A 23946-nucleotide genomic window follows, 5' to 3' on the forward strand; every position below is an offset into this window, starting at 1 on the left:
TGGTTCTTCTAGGATTAGAAGACTTATCAATAACAAGAAGTAGGGATGTATGGGTAGGGATGTATGGGTAAGACAGGAGACCTTACTGACCTTAAATGACCTGTGATATCAAAACCAGAGATTCTCAATAGGAACAGGGAGCAAAGCAGTAGAGCATGAATATTATGAAAAATATGCCAAGGTTATTATGATCCTCACCTTTAACTTTATATCCATGCATTAGCAAGTTACTCTTATTAATTTCCTAATTCACTGAAGAGACAAAAATGGCCCAGATAAGTAACATGACCTACAAAAGGTCACCTAGCTGAGAGCCATGCCAGAACCTGCCTGTATTCTCAAGTTCTTACGTACCCATCACTGTTGACCCACTTAAACCTCTGACCATGAGAATAAGTGACTTAGAGCAACCATCATCCAGCACTGAGAACCAGGGCTTGCAAGCAATCTTCCTTGACATGAGTATTAATCAGCTCAGGCTACCATAACAAAATGCCACAGACTGGGTGGCTTAAACAATAGAAATTTATTTTCTCACAGTTATGGAGGTTAGAAGTCCAAGATTAAGGTGTCAGCAGGATTGACTTCTCCTGAGGTCCCTTTCCTTAGCTTGCAGATGACCACCTTCTTGCTCTGCTTACGTGGCCTATTCTTTTATGCACGTGCCTCCTGGTGTCTCTTCCTTTTTTTTTTTGTAAGGACACTAGTCCTACTGGATTAGGGCCCTACCCCATGATCTTATTTATCCTTAATTACCTCTCTAAAGGCCCTATCTCCAGATAGAGTCACATTGGGAGTTAGGGCTTAAACATATGAATTTTGGGGGGACACAAGGTCAGTCCAAAACAACATGAAAACTCTGTGACAACTGCGTACAAAGAATATTTATCCCCACTCACCCTGCATCTATGCAACTGCATTTCAATCTTCCTTCCCAACCCCATGCCACAAAGAACCTTCCTCCACACCTCTATAACCATCACTGCTGCTTCCACAAGTCACATTCCTTCCACTCTTCTCCAGCCCCAAAACACCCTGTCCCCAGTTCTTCTGTCTGGTCCTGGGGCTATGCCTTCTGCATGTATTTTTCATATATGGGTTCTGTGCTCCCCAGAAACCCTATTAGCTCCTTAAAGGCATAGCCCAAATGTCCCGTTTCTTCTGGAGCCCAAGAGCAGGTAGCAAATATCTGGGCGCACAGAGGGCACATGTACTAAAACCACGTTATGCCCTGTTTAATGACATTACATGAAATGACAGTAAATGTCACAGCACTCCAGAAATGTTGACTAAGTGACTGCCGAGGGTCAGGAACAGGGCCACCTCGTCCTCCTTACTGCTCCCTTTTTTAGTCTTTTCCAAACACCATGGAAAAGGTCTTGCTCTCTGCTTCTGTTAGACAGTTCTATTTTCTGCCCTTACACTCTAGGCAGTGAGAAACTCAAATAAGAATAAAGGGCATTTATCTCACTCTGAGAGGCTGAGGTTTTTTTTTTTTTTTTTTTTTTTGGCTGCTGCTGCAGCTCTGGGGCTCTTACCCTCCCAAACCAAACAGCTAAATAACAAAAAATGAAATTAGGAATAGGGGGCAGGGGAAGGGAAGGAAGGAGGAAGAAAGGAAAGGAATGGAGGTAGAAGGGAAAGCCAAGCCAACATTACAGCGCCATGCTGCCCCGCCTGCTGAGAACAGGAAGGGAGCTGCCTTCTACGAAGCACCTGTAAATAGAGCCTTTGTCTGATCATGTTAAAAGCGTAACTTCATCATCTGGCTCCTCATCAACCCAAGAATGAGGGCAGCAAGTGCCTAGTGGTTTATTTTTACCTCTGATATCACATCCCAGATCCCAGAGGGAGCCCAGCCTGGCTTATTTAAGACCACACAACGTTGCTATTAAACTCGTGTGTGCCTGAGCGACCCTTCCTATCTGCTGTAGGGGAAGAGAGAACCAAAGCTGAACCTTGGCTGTCTGGCCCTTGTCTTCCAGCCAGTAGTTTAATAGTAGCAGTGAAACAGAGAAGAGGCTCAGTAACACTCCAAGTCCGGTGAGCACATTGAGCAATTGCGCCTGGCCCAGTGAGCCGATTTGTCACCAGTTAACAGGTCTGGAGTACTTACTGGACACGAGACTTTGCAATAGGGACAGTGGGCCTTTTCCACGGAGACGACATGATCTACACCTTCAGGCGCTCCATGATCCTGGGACAAAATTAATTCATTAATATGTTAGTTGTTATTGCTGCCTAACAAATCACCATCAACTTTGTGGCTTAAAATAATACCCATTTATTAGTGCGCAATTCTGTAGGTCAGAAGTGCAGCATGGTGTGACGGGAACCTCTGCTCAGGGTCTTACACGCTGTCAGCTGAGCTGCATTCTCATCTGGAAGCCCCGAGCTCTCTTCCAGAGTCGAGTTCCTTGCAGTTACAGGACTGAGGTCCCTGTCTCTGTGCTGTCAGCCAGGGGGCCACTCTCTGCTCCCAGAGGCCCCTTCCATATTCAAACCTGCAACAGCATTTCACATCCTTTTCATGCTTCGACTATCTCTAACTTCCCCTTCTGCCTTTCCTTTCTGCCACCAGCTGAAAAAAGTTTTCTGCTTTTATGGGCTCATGTGAGTAGATTAGGCTCACTGGGATAATCGCCCTAACTAAAGGTCAGCTGTGCCATATAATAATATAATCACAGGAGGGATATCTCATTATATTAGAAGCTCAAACTGGATGTATTTTTAGAATTCTTCCTACCACAAGTAATAAAAGGACACTTGTATATGTGTGTGCACCCACGTCCACTCTTTTCCCTTCCCTCTTCACCATTCACAGTCTTGCAGACCTGTGAGTCCATAAATCAATACACTTCCAGGATCTAGCAATAGTCAGAATTTTCCCCAACCTCTCCTTTTTTTTTGGTATGATTTTGGAAATAGATCTTACTGTTCCCATCACTTCAGTACTAGTGCAGTCCTTGACTTTAGACCACAAAAGGGTGAATTTACAGTTATGGTAGAGTACTACCTTGAGAGCAAATTCTCCCTCTTGGTTGGTCAGAAGAATGGAAACTGTTTTGTTGTTGTTGGTTTTACAGAAGTGCTCAGTGGTGTGTAGCAGTGGGTGGTGACCATTTACATTTCACAAGTTCCCTGAAACCCCAAATCTCTTTGAGCTGCTGATTTTGAAAGTACTTCCACTTATCTAAATGCTCATGATTTTTCTATTATTTAGAAATAAAATAGGTTTCTGGCTATTGTCACATTTGATAGTCTAAAATACAAATTCAAAAAGAAAATTGTGCACAAGTGAAGACGTGAAAGCAGGATATGCTAAAGTTATGGTGCAGCTGGGAATCAGGTTGAACAGAAGGCTACTGCCCATGCATTGCTGTGATTTCCAGAAGAAAAGGGACGTGCATTATTCTTCAGAACCCAACCCAATAGAAATATGATTATGTTTGAATGGTAGTATGCCAGCCCTGCAAATGACAATAGTCCTTGAAACTTAAGGTGTGAGAGGATTCTAGCCTAAAAGCAACCAGGGAAAGATAAATTACTGAGGATGGCCCTCATATATACCTTCAGCCTATATCTGAGTTATTCTTTATACTTATGCATATATACCATGGATATTTACATGGATTCTTTTGAGCTTCCCAACTACCCTGTAAAAGGAATGGCTATGCAAAAAAAGGGGAAAAAAACCTCTTTCTAAATTTGCTAATTGAAAACAACCTTAGTCTGGCAAGAGTTTAGAGTTAGGAAAGACAATTTTGTTGTTAATGAGTTAATGGTCTACACTACTGCTGACTCAGACCTAAAAGCATGGTGTGGAGATGTGCTCGTCCTGGCTGAGAGAGCAAAACTGTGAAAGAGCTTAGAGATCTGTGGGGAAGTATACTGTCAGAGAAAGGAAAGCTTGCATAACAATGAGATAGGTCCTTTTTCCTAGGTTGTATTCCAAAGAGTTTAGAGTTTGGTTCAGGATCCTGGAATGCTACTGAGTCAGAATTTTGTATAAATAATGAGAGCGTGTCTGACCTAGAAAAGAGAGATGACGTGTATAAAGTTCAGCCAAAAAGACCTTTGCATTTGGGCGCAGGGAGCAAGGAAGCTGAGACAGAAATGTGGCATTAGACTGGGGGAAATAGAGACTTTACTCTTAAAGGACGCACACAAAATCTCACATGCTCCAGGACCCAGGGCAAAAGCAGTAATTGGATAGGAAGCTGGGTCAGACCTACCTGCTGGTCTTGGAGGGTCTCCCGGAGAGGTAGAAGGCAACTGCAGCTCACCCTGGGAACATAAACACTGGCGGCAACCATTTTCGCGAGCTCCTTTTATCACGGGGGTACTGGTGCTCCTCCCTCTAGCTTATTAGCCCCAGGACCAAGCCCTACCCTGGCCCAACAGCCTGCAGGCACCAGTGCTGTGATGCCTCAGGCCAACTAACTAGCTGGGCAGGGACACATCCCCAGCCATCAGCAGACAAGCTACCTAGACCCCCTGAGCCCACAGCTGCCAACTCTGGACATGGCCCTGCCCACCAGAGGGCCCAGGACCCAGCTCCACCCACCAGGCCAGAATCCCCTGAGCCCTGGCCCCGCCCTCCAGGAAGCTTATTCTAGCCTCTGGACCGGCCTCACCCACTAGGGGGCAGACACCAGACGCAAGAAAACCACAGTCCTACAGCCTGTGGACCCAGCCTGCTTATCAGTAGGCCAGACCCTGCCCTTAGACCAGCTGCGCCCGGATACCTTTCATTTTGGCCGACTAGCAAGCCAATTAGCAGGCCAATACAAGCTTCGGGACACTCCAGACCCCATACCCAACTGTGTCAAGAAGTTCCCCCTCCCCACCACCAGTGATTTGACACCTACTCTGGTTACCTCAGGCCCTGCAACCAGACTTTAGGACCCAGTTCTGCCTGCCAGTAATCCAGCACTAACCCCAGGACCTGGCTTCACCCACCAGTGGGTGGGCAACAGCCCCAGAGTCTTCTAGACACTGACTCTGCCCACTAGTAAGCCAGCACTAGCCTAGAGTTATTACTTTGGGAGTCATCAATATTTAAGTCAGTGGTTCTCAATCACAGCTGCACATCAAAATCACATAGTGACCTATAAAATTTATATATGTCCAGGCCTTACCCTAAACCAATTAAATTAGAACCTCTGAAAGTGGGCCTAGGCATTAGCAGTTTTAACTCTCCAGCTGATTCCAATTTGCAATCACCGTTGAGAACCACTGGCATAGATCAGTGCTTCTCAAACTTTAATGGATATGAATCACCTGGGGATTTTGCTAAACGGCAGATTATGATTCAGTACACCTGGGGTGGGGCCCAAGATCCTAAATCTCTAATGCACTCCCATGTTTTTGGACTATAGCTCACACTTTGAGTAGCAAGGGTATAGATAATATTTAAAGCCATGAAATTGGATGAACTCATCAAGGGAGTGGGTCTAGACAGAGAAAATGCAAGAACAGTTATTGTTTTTCTTTGTCAACAGTTGGGACCAGGCAGATTATTAAATTTAACAAGGATTAATTAAGATTTTGTCAGACAAATATATTACAGGGTGAGCAGGGGGCAAAAGAGTGGCACATTTATTCAAGAGGTGATTACACTGATGAACTATGGACTTTGGATTGGGTAAGTAGGATGGGATCAAAGAGTTGATAGAGTGGGGATATTAAAAAACATGAGCTGAAAGAATAAGAAGTGTGGTCAGGAATGGGAGGCTGGAAATCTGGATTTTGGTGATGGTGCACTTATTGCCAACGTCAAAAGTGGGAGCAGCAGAGCTTGAATGGGAGAAAAATATCATCGGAGGTAAGGAAGTCAAAGAACTGAGAGGCCAAGAAGTTGGCAGAGTGGTTCATGTGGATGTTAAAGTTTCCAAAAGGATGACAGAAATAGGAATGAAAAAAAAAAAGAAAGTGAGCCAGGTGCTGAAGTCTTCAATGAATGAGAGATGACAAGGGGGTCAGCAGATGATGTCAACAATGAAGATGCAATACTATGGTCTAGCAGCCCCCAGAGATTCTGACTCAGTTGGACTGGGGTGAGACATAAGCATCAAACTTTAAAAAAAAATCTTCTCAGAGCAATCTAATGTGAACCAGGATTCAAAATTACTGTGTTGGAATAATCAGTGCAAAATGAAAGGTATTGGGCCACTGGATGGTACATGCTTTCTATAGATCCTGGAGAGTGCAAAGGCCAACAGCAGATAGGAGATGCTGTCTTAGAAAGTTTTGTAAACTCAGAGAAGTAACTTGCCCAAGGACACATAGCTTGGAAATGTCTGGGCTGGGATTCAAACCTTGATCTGTCTGACTCCAAAACCAAACCTGAACTGTTTTCACTTTACCATGTTGTCTGGGGTGGGGTGGGGGGGGGGTAGTATTTTAGCTTGATATACAAAGAGATATCTCAGAAAAAAAATACAAAGTTTCCCCAAATGGGATTCTGATAGGCCACAGTGGAGGGAGGCAATGTGTCTCTGGAATGATTCCCATGTTTACCTCTTCATCTACCCCTCTTCTTTATTCCCCTTGATCTTTCTACCAGCTTTGTTTCCTTTCTGTAGTTGCCACCACCTCTTCAGGAAGTAGAGGCACTACATGAAAAGGAGCCAACATCATGGGCTGCCCTCATGGATGCCAGGTGGCCTTGATGCCCTCCTCTCCCAAGTACTGTTCTCTGGAGCCTCCTTTCTGGAGAGGGAGGAAGAACCAGGATACAGTGCTGCAGTCAAAACCAAGCATTTTGTCTCCCCCTACTTCTGCCTCCTGACATATCAGCAGCTCTGTATAATGAAAATCTAAACCATTTGTGTGCACACATAGCAACTGTTTATTTGCTGTTAGCTTTGAAGACTCAGTGGGGGTTCGATGCCTTTAGAGAAGAGATCAGCACTGGGAGAGTCTAATCTCATAAGTAGACGAAATGAAAATTGAAGCTGAAAATACATCTCTCTATATCTGAAAGAGAGGCCAGTAAGAAATATCCTTCAACTGCAGCCCCCCTCCAGATCAGAAAATGCTTTTAAACCAGGGACACAGAGCAGAGATGACTCCTTGTAAGGGTGCTGCCTTCTGTCTGCTAAGAAAGCTTTACTAGCTCTGGTTAGAGATTGATGGTGAGTTCTAGAAATAGCACAACTTTCCCCTCAAGCCACAAAGTGTGTTGCCTGCCATCTTTTACAAAATGCATTCACTATTAGTTTTCTTGAAACTTCCATTTTTTTCCTCACCGACAGACTGCCTTGGGACTAAATACAATCCTGAAGCTTCTCCACATTAGTATTTCTACCAAGAGTGAATGCCAGATTGAAGACAGTGTCCTTATCACATTATGAAGGGGCCAGACCTCCCTCTTAGTCCAACTTGTTGGACAATTTATAAAGCCTCTGCTTGCTTCTTCATCCCCTCATCCAACCCAAAACTCATATTACCACCTACTCTTGCAGGAGCTCAGAGGCCAGAGCCTGTCCATATTGGTTCAGGGCACATGCCCCTGCAAGGCGGGAACCCACTGCCTGGAAGTCATCAGCATCTGAAAATCAATGGAGGCAGCTACTGCCCTGGGAACAGGGATAATGAGAGGCGACATTAGGGAGAAGGCATCACTCAAGACAGACCTGAATGACCTGACACTTGCAGTATACCAAGGGCCACCCAAAGTGGAGAAATTGTAACCCTACAGACACAGAGACATGCCAAATGGGTGAGTACTGTCCATCTGACATTCTTTCCTGAGGGAATATCCTGCTAAATAGACTCTTAAGAAATAATCAGTTGGTTTTGAGCTAGGCTGGGTGAATAGCCTCCCACCTCTCACCCCTCTACACACAAGCTCTAAGTGGTTCCAAGAGTCAGAAAGGACCCATGGTTAAGCACCCGATCTGTGTGCACAGGTGGGGAGTATGCCAGCCAGCCAGGTATGGGACAGACCACCATCTCTGAGAGCCTCACTTTGCTCCTTCAGCCCTCCCCTGACCCATGGGCTCTCCTTCCTCTCTGCTTAACAGCAGCCAGAGGAGGCAGGCTTAGCTTCCAAGAGTCTGCTCTAGGCCACAGGGGAAAAAAAACAGGCTAGTCAGACATCTATGCAGAAACAATGCTTGGCAGGAAAGAAACCAGACACAGGCAGGGAGGAATTTGAATTCAAATTGAACAAGGGGCTGGATCCCTCTTTGAATATAAGCCCCTGCAGGCCTGGTTTCTTCACAGGAAAAAAAAATCCCTTTTAAATCCTCTCCCCTTTCCCTGGAAGAGGAGAGAAACATGCCAGCTAATACCTTATACAAGGTGACAGTCATTTAAAATGGTTCTTTTGAATTAACCCCTTCCGGCTCAGTCTCCTCTCTAGGGTGTAACTACTTTACAGTGTGTTCAGGTATCTGGGCCACGGAGGGCAGCAAAGCATTGACTTCCCGGGAAGCAATGTGTAAGGCAAGCAATGTGTAGCATCGGGAGCTGAGAAAACTCACTGAGCTGTTATTTTCCATTGGCCGCTCACACCTCCAAGGTCCATTCTCTGCCCTTCTCCTCCATGCTCTGTGCCAAAGGAGGCTGACCTCAACGGACTGTAGCAACTGCCTTTTTTGCCAGCTGGCATCTGGCTGGGTCTGGCTAATGGTGGGCACTGGGAGGAGATCAGAGAGCGGGAAGAGAGGGAGATAAAATTTTGTGCCCCTGTCTGCCTCCTAGCTGTGTTACATTTGGGTGGAGTTCACACTGTGCTACCTAAAGACACAGCTCCTATCAGGCAGCCCCTCTTGCATGGCTACAGTTCTTGCTGGGTTCCAATAACACAGTTACTTCCCCTTGTCCCTTCAGTCTTTGGGGTGAAAACAGCTCCCCACCATGCATCGCCTCTGTATGCCTCACCATCGCTGTATATTCCCTGAATTTTACCCACACCACCATAAATAGCCCCTTCATTAAGCTCAGCTAGGTAAACTCCTTGAGTATACCATCTCTTTCCTGCCAATACCCTGACTTAAACACTTATATCACTTTCACAAATCCTATCCCGCAGAATTCCAGAAGGTTCCCTAGCCTGAGAAGAAAGATCACCTGATCCGACTGCCTTTTCAAAAGAGACTGATCAGCATTTCCTCAAACACCTGACATATTCTCCATACATCGAGCTCTCCTAAATTACGGTTGCATTATTGTGCCTACACAATAAAAATGAAGTTTGAGCCAGTTCCATTTTTGTTTTACCTGTTCTTAGTCATCTGTCTTGGGGAGAGGGGATGCTGAAAACCTAATTACATTGCTTTCCTCCCAGTGAGCTATGTTCAACTTGCTTTACCTTAAACACTCAATCCAGTTCCATGGGGAAGATAATACTTGACATGAATCCGATCATCAGTTCCTTACTATCTGTTATTCCTGTGGTATTCCCCATCTCGGTGATAGCCCACATCTCAGAGTGATCATAGCAAAATTTTTACTTGTCCTCACCTACCATATCCATTAGACATCAAGTGCCATGGGATCTACTTCCTAGATATCTTTTTGAAATGTTAATATGCTCTATTTAAGCCAATATACCCAAAATATTATCATTTCAACACTTACTCAGTATAAAATTATTAATAAGATATTTTAATTCTGGTATGTAACAAAATATTCTAAATATCTTCTTTCAAATTCATCCATTTGCTCCAGCTCCGCAGTCACTATCTTAGTTCAGGACTTGATTTTCTTACACTTAGATTATTGAAATATCTATAGTCTCTCCCTATTTTCTTCCATTCTCCTCACATTAGTCAAACTGCTCTTTGAAAAACACAAATATGTTCACATCACTTCCCTTTCAATGGCCCTCCTTTAGGATAAAATCCAAACTCCTTATCCTAGTGTAGAAGATCCCATTGGTATTTCCCTTTTCAGCTTCAGCTTCTGCCTCCTCCCCTTTCACACCTCTGTTCATCATTCTTGTGATGGGGCCATGTTTTCTCATGTCTCCATGCCCTGCTTTCCACGTTCCCTTGTATGGTACACACTTAGCCTTTGCTGACTAACTCCCTCTATTCATCTCTCAGACTCATCTTAGGCATCATCTTTTCTAGAAATCTTTCCCATGAACCCCTTCACCCCAAGTTGGTTTAATAGCCCCTCTATGTGATCCTTTAGCCCCCAGCCCTTCACCTGGTAGCATTTAACACACTGTTTGGCAATTATTTATCTACATGTCTGTCAATACCCTATCACGTTTAGGGTGAGAAACTGTATCTTTTTTTCCCCCAGTACTTAGCATAGAATGTGGCATACAGTAGGATATTCAAAAAGTGTGTCCTGAATGAGTGATTAAATGAATGAATGAGCTCATGAATGGAGTGTATGCTTGAATTCACTTACCTGCATAAGGCCGATATACGGACCCTGACCCTTCTTGGGATGGCATATAACTAATGAGAACATTTTTTGCCGTTTCTCTCCTTCCAGGTAGGGCTATACCGGGCTGTACCGAAACCACTCTGGAGTGATTAAGAATAGAAAGAGATGAGCTGGCCTTTTGAGTCATAGGCCCTCCCTAGTCCCTAAAGCTATAGTTATGGAACAATAGAGCTAGCCTGAATTAATTAGGGAGGAGTGGGGGAGACAAATTCTGTCCCTGAGAGACACCAAGTTCTTCTACACCATCCATCAGCCTTGAGCACAGATGGGATGGAGGCCAAGCCTAAAAATACATCAGCCTTAGGTGACATCAGGACTCTGTTCTTTTATGTCTAATTCACCCCAGATGGAAGGGAAAGCACTTGATGAGTAGTCTTTGAAACAAGTGGAGAAATGTGTATCATGCTAGGAATGACTACAGGGGCAAAAGGCCACTGTGGATTTCCTTGTCAATAAAAATGAACTCTAATAGGAATTTCAATAAGGAACCAGCAGAAACATCCTTGTCATCATCATTCTGAATTTGTGTTTATTGAGCACACACAAATGCTAGTCTCTGCTCAGAACATTTGATGAACACCATTTCTGTATCTATAAGGGACTAGGGAATACTTGCCACTATTTCGATGCCAGTCACCCAGCCAGAACACAAAATGAACTTTTATGAATATTCTAAAGCATAATGAGGAAGGGGTCTTAGACTATATGCAAACATCCTTGATTAGTGTTTTCCCCATTGGGACTCACCCTCCCCATAAGCTTGCTCACAACCGGCAAGGAAGAAAAACAGGAAAAAAGAGGACGAGTCAAGGTATAGTCCTGAGAAAGTCACAAAAATTGGGGCAGTGGTACTCCATAGATGTTTGGAGATGGCAATAAGTATCAGGAGATACTGTCCATCTCATGGCCCCTTCATGCACAAGTGTTTTTACCCAAACTTTAAGCTTTGGGGTAAGTGATAGGAGCTGTAGAACTCTGAAGAGCTGCTTGACTGTGCGGTTACCTTTCAGCTGAGGATCTTTCTTATTATTTTGTACGAAGGAGTACTTTGGGAGCTGGGGGCTAGTGGGCATTCACCAGCTAGGTAAACATTTGAGAGAATTATTGTTCTTTTTTTTGGTCACACCGAAGGATCTTAGTTCCCCGACCAGGCATCGAACCTGCGCCCCCTGCATTGGAAGCACGAAGTCTTAACCACTGGACCGCCAGGGAAGTCTGAGAATTATTGTTCTTGATGAATTTTGTAAATAGCCACTGACCTACTGGTTTAAGGGAAACCAAAAATGAATGACTGGGGAGTTAAAAAGCATGCAAACACTGGGTTACACTACTGGCAAGTGGGTAGGAACTGGTCTAGTCTTAGTACCTCTTTTCAAGGCTCCCTTCCCTCCTCTTTCCCACCCTCTCCAATCTTCTGCTAAAGCTCAAGGTTTGAGGCAGTGGTCAAGCTCCATGGCATAAGAATTGGTGTTCCTCATGATGCTCTCCACCAACATGACAGGCTTGGGGTATCTTCCAGCAAAGCAAGAGAGCCAGGTGCAGATCAACATGCCTCTCCAATCTTCTGCTAAAGCTCAAGGTTTGAGGCAGTGGTCAAGCTCCATGGCATAAGAATTGGTGTTCCTCATGATGCTCTCCACCAACATGACAGGCTTGGGGTGTCTTCCAGCAAAGCAAGAGAGCCAGGTGCAGATCAACATGGTTGCAGCTGCGCCACCTCCAGCACAGTAATACGCCCAGCCAAGCCGACAGGTACCTGTGGAAACAGGGACAGAGACACGAGGGTTAGAGTGTCTTCTCATACATTCTCTTTGAGATGTTAGGGTTAAAGTGAGAGTAGGAAACAGTGAATGCGACTGGGCTTACTCTTTCCTCCCTTGCTGATGGCTGGTATTAGCTTTAGCAAGAGGTTATAAAATTTTATTCTGTTACAGTAGGAACCTGGGGGTGGTGTTGGTGGTGGTGATGCTAATGACATGATGACAAGAACAACTTGATCAAGTGTCAAGAACTATGCTAAGCTCTTTAGACATATATTTCATTGATCATTGTAGTAACTATATGAGTTAGCTACTCTTATTATCCCTGTTTTATACAAGATGAGGAAACCAAGGCACAGGTTAAGTTAATTGTGAAAAATCACACAGAAAGTGGTAGAGTCGGGATATAAACCCCGGCTCATCTTGACTCTGAAGCGCCACAGTTTTAACCACACTGATATATTACAGTTCACGGACTGTTTTCAAAGAACTATATCCTGTATCATCAGGAAATTTGCAGGCAAAATCAAATCCCTTGCTCCGGACCACGTGTCTCTATCCTAACCTAATTTTTCAACATCCAGGGAGGAAATATGCGTTGGAATCAAGGCCAAGCTTCTAAGGGGTAGTTTCAGTTTGAAGGATAATGGGAAAGGTCACCTGCTCAAAAATATCCACCCCACAACTTATCATTCATTCTACCAGAGGTAGATTCTTTCCTTTGAAGTGTTTGAGTTTTTTCAGAGATCCGTCAGAAAAGGTCACTGCCCAAAGAAAGAGAGCTATTATATTACAAGGGATCAGAATAATAAATAACCGCTAAAATCAAGTGCTTAAGCAAATAGTACTCCAGAAATTGGAGTAGATGTCCAGTGATACAAAATTGCAGAGGAATTCTGAGAAAAAAAGGCGGGCAGTGACTTTCACCTACCTCACTGTCTTGCAGAAAGTGAGCCCTGCCTATAGTCAGTCAGGTGGGGATGTCAAGACTGATCTTCATGACAATTTACTTTTTTTATTAAAGTATAGTTGATTTACAAGATTATATTAGTTTCAGGTGTACAACATAGTGACTCAGTATTTTTACAGATTATACTCCATTAAAAGGTATTATAAGATAATGGCTATAATCCCCTGTGCTATAGAATATATCCTTGTTGCTTCTCTCTTTTATACACAGTAGTGTGTAGCTCTTAATCCCATACCCCTGTCTTGTCTCTCCCCTCTTTCCTCTCCCCACTGGTAACAAAGTTGGTATTCCATATCTGTGAGTCTGTTTCTGTTTTGCCATGTACGTTCATTTGTATTATTTTTTTAGATTTCACATATAAGTGATACCATACAGTATTTGTCTTTCTCTGTCTGACAAACCACTAAGCATAATATTCTCTAGGTCCATCCATGTATCTGCAAATGGCAGAATTTCATTCTTTTTTATGATGGAGTAATATTCCACTGTATGTATATGTATGTATGTATATATATACCACATCTTCTTTATCCATTTATCTGTTGATGGACATTTGGGTTTCTTCCATATGTTGTCTATTGTAAATAGTGCTGCTATGAACATTGGGGTGCACATATCTTTTTGAACTAGTGTTTTTGTTTTTTCCTGATATATACCCAGGAGTGGAATTGCTGGGTCATATAGTAGTTTTTTGAGGACTCTCCAAACTGTTTTCCATAATGTCTAAAGCAATTTATATTCCCACCAACAGAGTACAAGTGTTCCCTTTTCTCTATATCCTCACCAACATTTGTTATTTGTAGACTTTTTGATGATAGCCATTCTGACAGGTGTGAGGTGATGTCTCATTGTTTGTTTGACTTGAATTTCTCTGATAATTAGCAATATTGAGTATATTTTCATGTGCCTGTTGGCCATCTGTATGTCTTCTTTGGGAAAATGTCTATTCAGATCTTCTGTACAATTTTGACTGGGTTGTTTCTTTTTATGATATTAAGTTATATGAGCTATTTGTATATTTTGGATATTAACCACTTGTAGGTCATATCATTTGCAAATATTTTCCTCCATTTCATAGGTTGTCTTTTTATTTTGTTGATAGTTTCCTTTGCTGTGCAAAAGCTTTTAAGTTTAATTAGGTCCCATTTGCTTATTTTTGCTTTTATTTCTTTTGCCTTGGGAGACAGATACAAAAAAGACGTTGCTACAATTTATGTCAAAGAGTGTTCTGCCTATGTTCTCTCCTAGGAATTTTATGGTTTCAGGTCTTACATTTAGATCTTTAATCCATTTTGAGTTTATTTTTGTATATGGTATGAGGAAATCTTATTGTTTTACATGTAGCAGTCCAGTTTTCCCAGCACCAGTTTTTTTTTTTTAACAGTTTACATCTCTTTATTCTCAAAACAGGATCGCAAGACATTTGTTATAAGTTACTGGGTAGATTAGTTCTTTTTTTTTGTTTTTAACATCTTTATTGGAGTATAATTGCTTTACAATGGTGTGTTAGTTTCTGCTTCAAAACAAAGTGAATCAGTTATACATATACATATATCCCCATATCTCTTCCCTTTTGCGCCTCCCTCCCTCCCACCCTCCCTATCCCACCCCTCTAGGTGGTCACAAAGCACCGAGCTGATCTCCCTGTGTTATGTGGCTGCTTCCCACTAGCTATCTATTTTACATTTGTTAGTGTATATATGTCCATGCCACTCTCTCACTTTGTCCCAGCTTACCCTTCCCCCTCCCTGTATCCTCAAGTCCATTCTCTAGTAGGTCTGCGTCTTTATTCCCGTCTTGCCCCTAGGTTCTTCATGACCTTTTTTTTTTCTTAGATTCCATACATATGTGTTAGCATACGGTATTTGTTTTTCTCTTTCTGACTTACTTCACTCTGTATGACAGACTCTAGGTCCATCCACCTCACTACAAATAACTCAATTTTGTTTCTTTTTATGGCTGAGTAATATTCCATTGTATATATGTGCCACATCTTCTTTATCCATTCATCTGTTGATGGACACTTAGGTTGCTTCCATGTCCTGGTTATTGTAAATAGAGCCCAGCACCACTTATTAAAGAGACTGTTGTATATTCTTGCCTCCTTTGTCATGAATTAATTGACCATAAGTGTGTGGGTTTATTTCTGGGCACTCTATTCTCTTCCATTGATCTATGTGTCTGTTTTTGTGCCAGTACCATGCTGTTTGATTATTGTAGCTTTATAGTATAGTCTGAAATCTGGGAGGGTTATACCTCCAGGTTTGTTCTTTTTTCTCAAGGTTGCTTTGGCAATTTGGAGTCTTTTGTAGTTCCATATGAATTTTAGGATTACGTGTTCTAGCTCAGTGAAAAATATCATGGGTATTTTAATAGGGATTGCATTAAATCTGTAGATTTCTTTCTTTCTGTGGTATGGCCATTTTAGCAATATTAATTCTTCTAATTCAAGAGCATGAAATAGGTTTCCATTTCTTTGTTTCATCTTCAATTTCCTTCATCAATGTTTTATAGCTTTCAGAGTATAGGTCTTTTACCTCTTTGGTTAAGTCTATTCCTAAGTATTTTATTCTTTTTAATGCAATTTTAAAACTGATTTTTTTTTTACTTTCTTTTTCTGATAGTTCATTAACAATGTATAGAAAAGCAACAGATTTCTGTATATTAATCTCATATCCTGCAACTTTATAGAATTCACTTATTAGTTCTAATAGTTTTCTGGTGGAGACTTTAGGGTTATCTCTACGTTGTATCATGTCATCTGTAAGTAGTGACACTTTTACTTCTTTGTTCCAATTTGGATGCTTTTAATTTCTTTTTCTTGTCTGATTGCTGTGGCTAGGACTTCCAATACTGTGTTAAATAGAAGCAACAAGAGTGGGCATCCTTGGCTTGTTCCTGAATTTAAAGGAAAGGATTTTAGCTTTTCACTGTTGAGTATGATGTTAGTTGTGGGTTTGCTGTAAATGATCTTTATTATACTGAGATACGTTCGCTCTATACCCACTTTGATGAGAATTTTTATCATGAATGGATATTGAATTTTGTCAAATGTTTTTGCTGCATCTTTTGAGATGATCATGTGGTATTTATCCTTTCTTTAATTAATTCATGTATCACATTGATTGATTTGCGAATATTGAAGCGTTCTTGCATCCCTGGAATAAATCCCACTTGATCACGGTGTATGATACTTTTTATATATTGTTGAATTTGGTTTGCTGATATTTTGTTGAGGATTTTTGCATCTATGTTCATCAAAGATATTGGCCTGTAATTTTCTTTATTTTTAGTATCTTTGTTTGCTTTTGGTATCAGGGTAATGGTGGCCTCATAGAACGAATCTGGGAGTGTTCCCTCCTCTTCAATTTTTTGAATAGTTTGAGAAGGATAGGTATCATCTTTTCTTTATATGTTTGATACAGTAGAATTCCCATGTGAAGCCAACAAATCCTGGACTTTTGTTTGCAGGAAGTTTTTAAATTACAAATTCAATTTGACTACTAGTGATCAGTCTGTTCAAATTATCTGTTTTTTCTTGATTCAGTCTTGGCAGGTTGTATGTTTCTAGAAATTTTCTTTCTTCTAGGCTGTCTAATTTGTTGGCATATAACTATTCATAATATTCTCATTATTTTTTGTATCTCTGTGGTATCAGTTGTTATTTCTCCTCTTTCATTTCTTATTTTGTTTACCTGGGCCTTCTCTCTTTTCTTCTTGGTGAACAAATTTTATCAGTTTTGTTTATCTTTTCAAAAAATAGATATTGGTTTCATTGATCTTTTCTATTTTTTAATCTTTATTTAATTATTTCTTCTCTGATCTTTATTATTTCCTTCCTCTGCTGACTTCGGGCTTTTTTTGTTTGTTTGTTCTTTTTCTATTTCCTTTAGGTGGTAGGTTAGGTTGTTTAATTGAGATTTTTCTTTTTTCTTGAGGAAGGCCTTTGTTGCTATAAACTTCCCTCTTAGAACTGCTTTTGCTGCATCTCATAGATTTGGGAGTGTTGTATTTCCATTTTCATTTGTCTCAAGGTATTTTCTGATTTACTCTTTGATTTCTTCATTGACCCATTTTTTTCTTTTTTTTTTTTCTGAGCTGTGTGGCATGCGGGATCTTAGTTCCCTGACCACGGATCGAACCTGTGCCCCCTCCATTGGGAGTTCAGTGTCTTAACCACTGGACCACCAGGGAAGTCCTAACCCATTGTTTTTTAGTAGCATGTTGCTTCATCTCCATGTGTTTGGGCTGGAGATGGAGGGGCTAGAGCTGGAGCCGGTGTGAGGTGGGACTTCTGCTCTGCTCAGTGGCTGTCACCACCCTATCAAGGGTGGGATCTGATCCCATGTTGCTGGAGCAGAAGCCCTGAAGTTTGAGCCCAAGCTGGCTCTGTTGCCTTTATGTGTGTGTTTTCCCCTGTCCCCAAACTAGGACCCTTGCCCCAGAGATGGGGAGTGCTGAAGCAAAGGGGCCCTGTGCAGGCTCTCTGCTCAAGTCAGCCACAGACAGAGATCCAAGCTGTCTCCGATGCGCTGCCTCTACAGGCGCCTGCAATTGTTTCCTCTCTCTGCTCAGACACAGCCTCAGGTGCAAGTCCCCTTTGTCCCTCATAGCTGCCACCCATACCCTGTTGTGGAGCCACACCACAAGGCAGGCAGGGCCCATGTGAACTCTCAGCGTATACTGGGGGGTCAGCTATAGTGAGCTATAGGCCACCATCAGAGGTCTAGGCTGCTTCTGATGCACTGCTTGAGTAAGCACCAATGATAGCCACTGCTGTTCCACCGAGGTTCTGCCCTGAGACCTGATCACCTCTGTATCCCATGGTCGAGTCTTCTCCTCGGTTGTGGCTGCCCCAGATCCAGTGCTGCACTATGATGTGGAGTGAGTGGGGCTGGAGTGTTTTCTTGGCTTGGGCTGGGAAGCAGCGGGGCAGTTGTGGGAAACTCAGCAGCCACCAGAGCAGACCTCTCTCTGCTCTGCTTAGGGGGCAAGCAAGCTTGCATACACAAGCACATGCTCCTCAAGAGCAGAGTCCAGGCTTCCCACTAGCCCTCCTGTTAGTCCCTTTGGTTTTCCAACCAGCCAAGGTGGCTTGTCTCCTATGCATAGGACCCCGGGACTGGGGCACACAATCTGTGGCTCTCACCGGTCAATCCTCAAGTTGGGTCTCCATCTTTGCATTCTCCCTTTTCCTCTGAGTCCCTTCCCAGGGACGTAGGTCCTGACCCGATCACTTTTCTTCCCTTCCTACCCAATTACATGTGTATCTTTTGTACAGACTTGGTTGTGCACGAGTCCTTCTGCCAGTTTCCAGATGATTTTCGGTGAGAATTTTTCCACATATGGATGCATTTTTGATGTTTGTATGGGGGGAGGTGAGCCTCATGTCCTCTCACTCCACCATCTTGATTGATCTCCCCTCACGACAATTTACTTTTCAGTAACCAATTATTTCTCTTCACATGGTTCCCAGTGAACCTTAATTTTCCTTCTTTTAAATGTCTGGTTGCCATGTTATATAAAGAGTCTAAGATGCCCCCAAGTCAGGCTGCTTTGCTTTTCCATTAGGGCCAGGCTAATTTATCCCAAATTTCCTACCTCAGGAATAATCTTTCTACCACCAAGTCATCACTCATGCTGTCTCTCCTGCCATAAACAGCTTCTTTCCTCTTATTCACCAATTCATATCTTCCTCAGAATACTCTTCAGGACTCAGCACCGCCAGGAAGTCTTCCCTGACTAACCCCAATGGGCTCGAGTCACCTCAACCAAGTAGCCCTCCAGGAATTCATCTATATACCCCTTATGTAGGTGTACTTGTTAGGCAAAATGTTGGAAGGAAGATTTTTATATCATGTATTTTTCACCTACTCTTTACCCCCTTCCAGATTGTTGGCTCAACAGAGTGAATGTATTTGTTTCTTTCTTGATAATGCTCCCATGCTCTGTCAACACTGGGTGCTCAGTATGATTTAGCCTAACAATACTTCAAAGATGGATACACTTGCATTTTTAACCCTTAACACCCAAACTTATGACTTAAATTTTGAATTAAAATTACAAAATCAGCTATTCTATTTGTTTCTGGAATGTGCTATAAGGCCTATGCACATTCTGTTCCCTTTGCCTAAAATGCTTAGTGCATGTACACATGTACACATACACTTCCCACCACTCTCTTTGCCTAGTGAATGTTCAACCATTCTTCAGCGCTCAACTCGATCATTAATTCCTTAGTGAAGCCTTGCCTGACATCCCTAAGTCAAATTCCATCAAAAGCCCTCATTAGTACAGTGTACCTTTCCTTCTGTACTTGAATGAATTAATGATTTCCTTATGCTCTCCCATGGCAAGTGTCAAATCTTAGTTCTTCAGAGGAGATGGTACTTTACCAATAGACTTAGGCAGTCATATGATTTCCTGAAGTCCCATAGCCCCACCCAAACTCATGGTGAGAGCAACAACAGTAGCTACTGAAACAATGAAACCTTCAGAGAGAGGGGGTAAATCTGAAAGAGAAGTCTTCTTAAAGAAAGGAATCCAACTATCTACAAAGTAACCTCCACGTGTATAATAATAGTGGAACTCTGGGAAGAGTAAACTGAAAAATAAGATGTTGAAGCAAGCAGCCAATAGATCTGGATCCCCCCTCCAACCTTGTCATACCTCCTTTTAGACACTGACTCACTCACTCAGTAAAAGTAGGAGGTTTTATATAATGCTTTGTGTTTCACAGAGTGAAAATGCTAGAGATGGGCAAACCTTCAACTTTTACCATCCTTGGAAGGAAGGCTACAGGCTATATTGCACCCACTTCACAGACAAGAACGTGAGGCTCAGTCAAAAGCCCTAGGAACCCTCTCAGAAGCAGAGGTTAGAGGCAGGGATCCAGACCAAGTATCTTTACTTTCAATCTGGTTCTCTGCCCTCTACTGTTTTCCTCATACTCCCAAAAGCCATTTTCCTCTTACAGGACACTTAACCTGTAAGCTCTAAAGAGGGAGCTCCTAAATCAATTTGCAATAGACTCACCTGAGCTTCTCTCCTACCCCTCCAACAAAATTCTCCTGTGCTCACATAGCAGAGTAGACAGGAGCCAGCTCTTGGGGTGGGCCCACTGTTGGGAAGCTTCCTCCTCTCTGGCATGCTCCCAATCTAGTCTAGAGAGGCATCAGAAACCTCATTCTGTTTCTTCAGTTGCCTGTCAGTTCATCCCCCCACTGGAGTAGCAGGGCTTTTTCTATTAGGTACATGCACCCCGGGACCAGGGAAAGACTTGTTTCTGTAAATGAAAGGAATAAATGCATAGCATGCCATTACTCCAAGGCCCTAAGCAGGAAGAAAGCTGACACAGTGGGCAGCTCCAGAGTGAAGAGCTAGCTAGAAAGGCCTTAATAAACCTTACTGAAGTCAAGTCAGAACCAGGTGTCACTGGGCTAGGAACCAACACCAAAGTGCCCCCTTTGCCACCCCAAGTGCAGAGTTTCCTCTCACAGAGATGCCTATTAGGCCACTGAACAGCATCTAAGCCCAAGGCTGCTGCCACACAGGAAACCAAAGAGAAATAGAGGAAATATATCTTCTATCCAGTCCTCTCCCTACAACCCTACCTGTTATCTGCTTGAGGGAACAGAGACGTTACATGACTAGCATTGCAAAAGGGAAAAAAAAGCAAAGCTTTTAAGAACTACATTTCCAAGTTGAGAGCTGCTGTCATTACTCACGTACTCCACAGAAAGCTTGGACACTGGTCTGATGGCCTACAGAGGAACTCGTGTTTTCTATGGAAGGAGGCAAATGTAGGGAGTAGTGGCAATGAACTACCACACTTTACGTCCAATCACCTTTTAGTGAAGTCTCATGGACCATCACCAATCCCTAAATTCTATTCCTTGAAGTATAGTTGATCCTTCTATTCATCTGACAAATATTTATCAAGTACCTACTATGTGCCATACATTTGGAATACACCATCTCATTTGATTCTCACAACAGCCATGATTATTTCCATTCAGAGCTGAGGAAACCGAATCTCAGAAAGGTAAATTACTTTACCAACTTAAAAATGTCAGAGTTGAGATTTGAATGCCAAGACTAAGTCCATGGTCATCCGTTTCAACCATGCCAGGAGAGTGGAGTCAAGGATACAAATTACTATGGTCCAAGTTTTATGAGACAGTATGATACCTTCAACTAATCACTTCACCTTTCTTGGTATCGATTTCCTTTTCTTAAAGTGAAGGGAATTTTACTGGAGAGATTTCTAAAGGCACCTTTTAATTCAAATTTTCCATTCTACTATGAATGTGATAAATGCTTTAAGCGACATATGAGTAATATAGTCCAGTAACATCCAGGGAAAGAATTATTTGTAGCTTGGAGGATTCAGGCTCAGATAGGGCTTTATAGAGGAGATAGCATTTCAACCAGACTTTAATAGTGGGACGTGGGCATCCTGTGCAGGGGGAGAGGTTGGTGTGAGCAAAGTTATATAAGCGAGAGAGCAGATCACATGTTTCAGAAAAGAAGCTGTAGATGGCAAATAATAAGCTGAATCTAGACCAGGAAGGACCATGAAATCTGTCATCTTTCCCACAAGGAGTGGAGAACAATGGCAAGTTTCTGATCAGAGAATGATGTGATACAGCAAGGCTTCTCAACCTTGGCACTATTGACATTTTAGGCCAAAAAATTCTTTGTTGTAATGGGGGGTGGGTGGGGAGTGTTGTTTTGTGCATTGTAACACCCTGACCTCCACCTACTAGATGTCTGCAAATTATCCCTCCACCACTGAACTGTGGAAACCAAAAATATTGACAGACATTTCCAAACAGATGTCCCTGGGGGTGGAGGTGCGGGGTCGGGGTGGGGAGTGGATTGCTTTCCATTAAGAACCACTGAGTTGGAGGTACAGTTTGGGAAGATTAACCTAAAAGCTCTGTGTAAAAGGGATTGGAGGCAGTTTTATGCTACAGGCAGGGACCAGTTAACCAGAGGCCAGGGATGCTATTGACACATCCAACAATACACAAAGCAGCCTCCCACAACAAAAAATGATCTGGCCAAAAAGGTTAATATTTTCAAGGTTTATCAACCATCATTTAGGCAAACACCACATGTGTATACTTTTGAATTACCTCCAAAATGAATCTTGGTGACTGAAAGATTACCAGAGCAGAATGGATCCTTCTCCCTCAAGAACAGCTGTGCATGTTTCCTTACTGACCAGGGAAGCTGGCTGAAAGCGGGGCCTGGTCAGCCTTGAGCATTCTAGAGTGCTAGCCCAGGGAAGCTGGAGAAGGTCAAGGAGAGAGATCTCACAAGGTATTGAGAAGGAACTACAAATTCCCTGGGAGTCAAGAGATATATGACATTTCTTTCTTTGAAGAAATCTCTTAACCCTACTGGATCTCAGCTCTCTTGCCCTTAAAATGAGAGAAAATAATTAAGTACCTGTGTAAAGATAGAGCAATAGGACCAGATGAGTTTTTGAGATCCTCTTCAGAAATAGCCAGGCTCACTGCTGCCTTGCCTTTTAGATAGAATGCACTGAATGCAATTCCATGCTAGAATTGTTCAAGGACCTGTGTCCCCAGAAAATACTTCAGTGAGCTGACATCACACCTGGGGACTGTGTCTACATACGTGCATAGGTATCTGTGAAGAGAAAGATTGGGTGGCAGGATAGGGGGAGAGAAAAGGTCCTAACTGCAGATTAGCTTTATGCAAAGCTTTTGGATAAGCCCTGAGATAAGCCTGTTCCTTTTTGTGCTCTTCTGTATCATTTCTAACACCCTATCTGTGAGTCATTCTATTCCAGTGTTGAATTTGCTGTGACAAGATCCCTCATAAAAGTTATTAAATCATCACTCAGCAGTGGGCCTGACATTTAAATCAAGACACGTTGCTTTTATTCCAAGTTGCAAATCAAATTGGCTTGGAGTTTGACTCTATTTCCTTTGATTTAGCATTAAGTTACGTTATTATATCTCTGCTGTTTAGAGGACAAATTATCACTGCCTGCTACTTAAACTGACCCCCTCCCTAGAGCCCCAGTCCTATGTTCTTCAGGGACTTGGTGTCTGGCCAGCTGTCAGTGGTTCATTAGTGGGAAGGGTTAGCCACAAGCCAATGCTTTTTGTGGGGTCCAACATTGGTGTGCGTGTCAGAGTTGGGAATTAGAGTAAGAATGAGTCCAACAGAGAATATTTCTCTGCAGGAGGCATGGTCATAGTTCTAGCTCGGAAGCCATAAATGCCAGAGAAGTAATCTAAAGAAAAGAGTCCTCCTTGGAGGAAGAGGGGAAAGGCATAAAAAGAGAGTGCGCCCATTTTGGAAGAGAGTTTGACTGTTTCTTACAAAACTAAACATATTCATACCATATGATCCAGCAATCATGCTACTTGGCATTTACCCAAATGAGTTGAAAACTTATGCCCACACAAAAACCTGCACACAGATGTTTACAGCAACTTTATCCATCATTGCCAAAACTTGGAAGCAACCAAGATGTCCTTCATTAGGTAAATGGATACATAAACAGTGGTACATCCAGACAATGGAATATTGTTCAGTGCTGAAATGAGCTCTCAAGCCATGAAAAGACACGGGGGAACCTTAAATGCATATTACTAAGTGAAAGAAGCCATTCCCAAAAGACTACATACTGTACAACTCCAACTATATGACATTCTGGAAAAGGAAAAACTATGGAGAGAGTGAAAGGATCAGTGGTTGGAGGTATGTAGGGAGGAATGAATAGGCAGAGCACAGAGGATTGTTAGAGCACTGAAAATACTC

The 23946-nt window shown here is 42.6% G+C and overlaps 1 protein-coding gene across 1 annotated transcript in view; it reads right to left on the minus strand.

The window, feature by feature from the left end:
* Positions 1-11887: 11887 nt before the first annotated feature.
* Positions 11888-23946, minus strand: part of LHFPL1 (LHFPL tetraspan subfamily member 1) — a 40642-nt gene continuing 28583 nt past the window's right edge. Inside the window, exon 3 of the mRNA XM_059911382.1 lies at positions 11888-12169. Within this exon, the coding sequence (XP_059767365.1) occupies positions 11988-12169 (182 nt within the window). The 3' untranslated portion in view covers positions 11888-11987. The remainder of the gene's footprint in view (positions 12170-23946) is intronic.

This window comes from Balaenoptera ricei, chromosome X (genome assembly GCF_028023285.1).
Source record: "Balaenoptera ricei isolate mBalRic1 chromosome X, mBalRic1.hap2, whole genome shotgun sequence".
NCBI classification, from domain to species: Eukaryota; Metazoa; Chordata; class Mammalia; order Artiodactyla; family Balaenopteridae; genus Balaenoptera; species Balaenoptera ricei.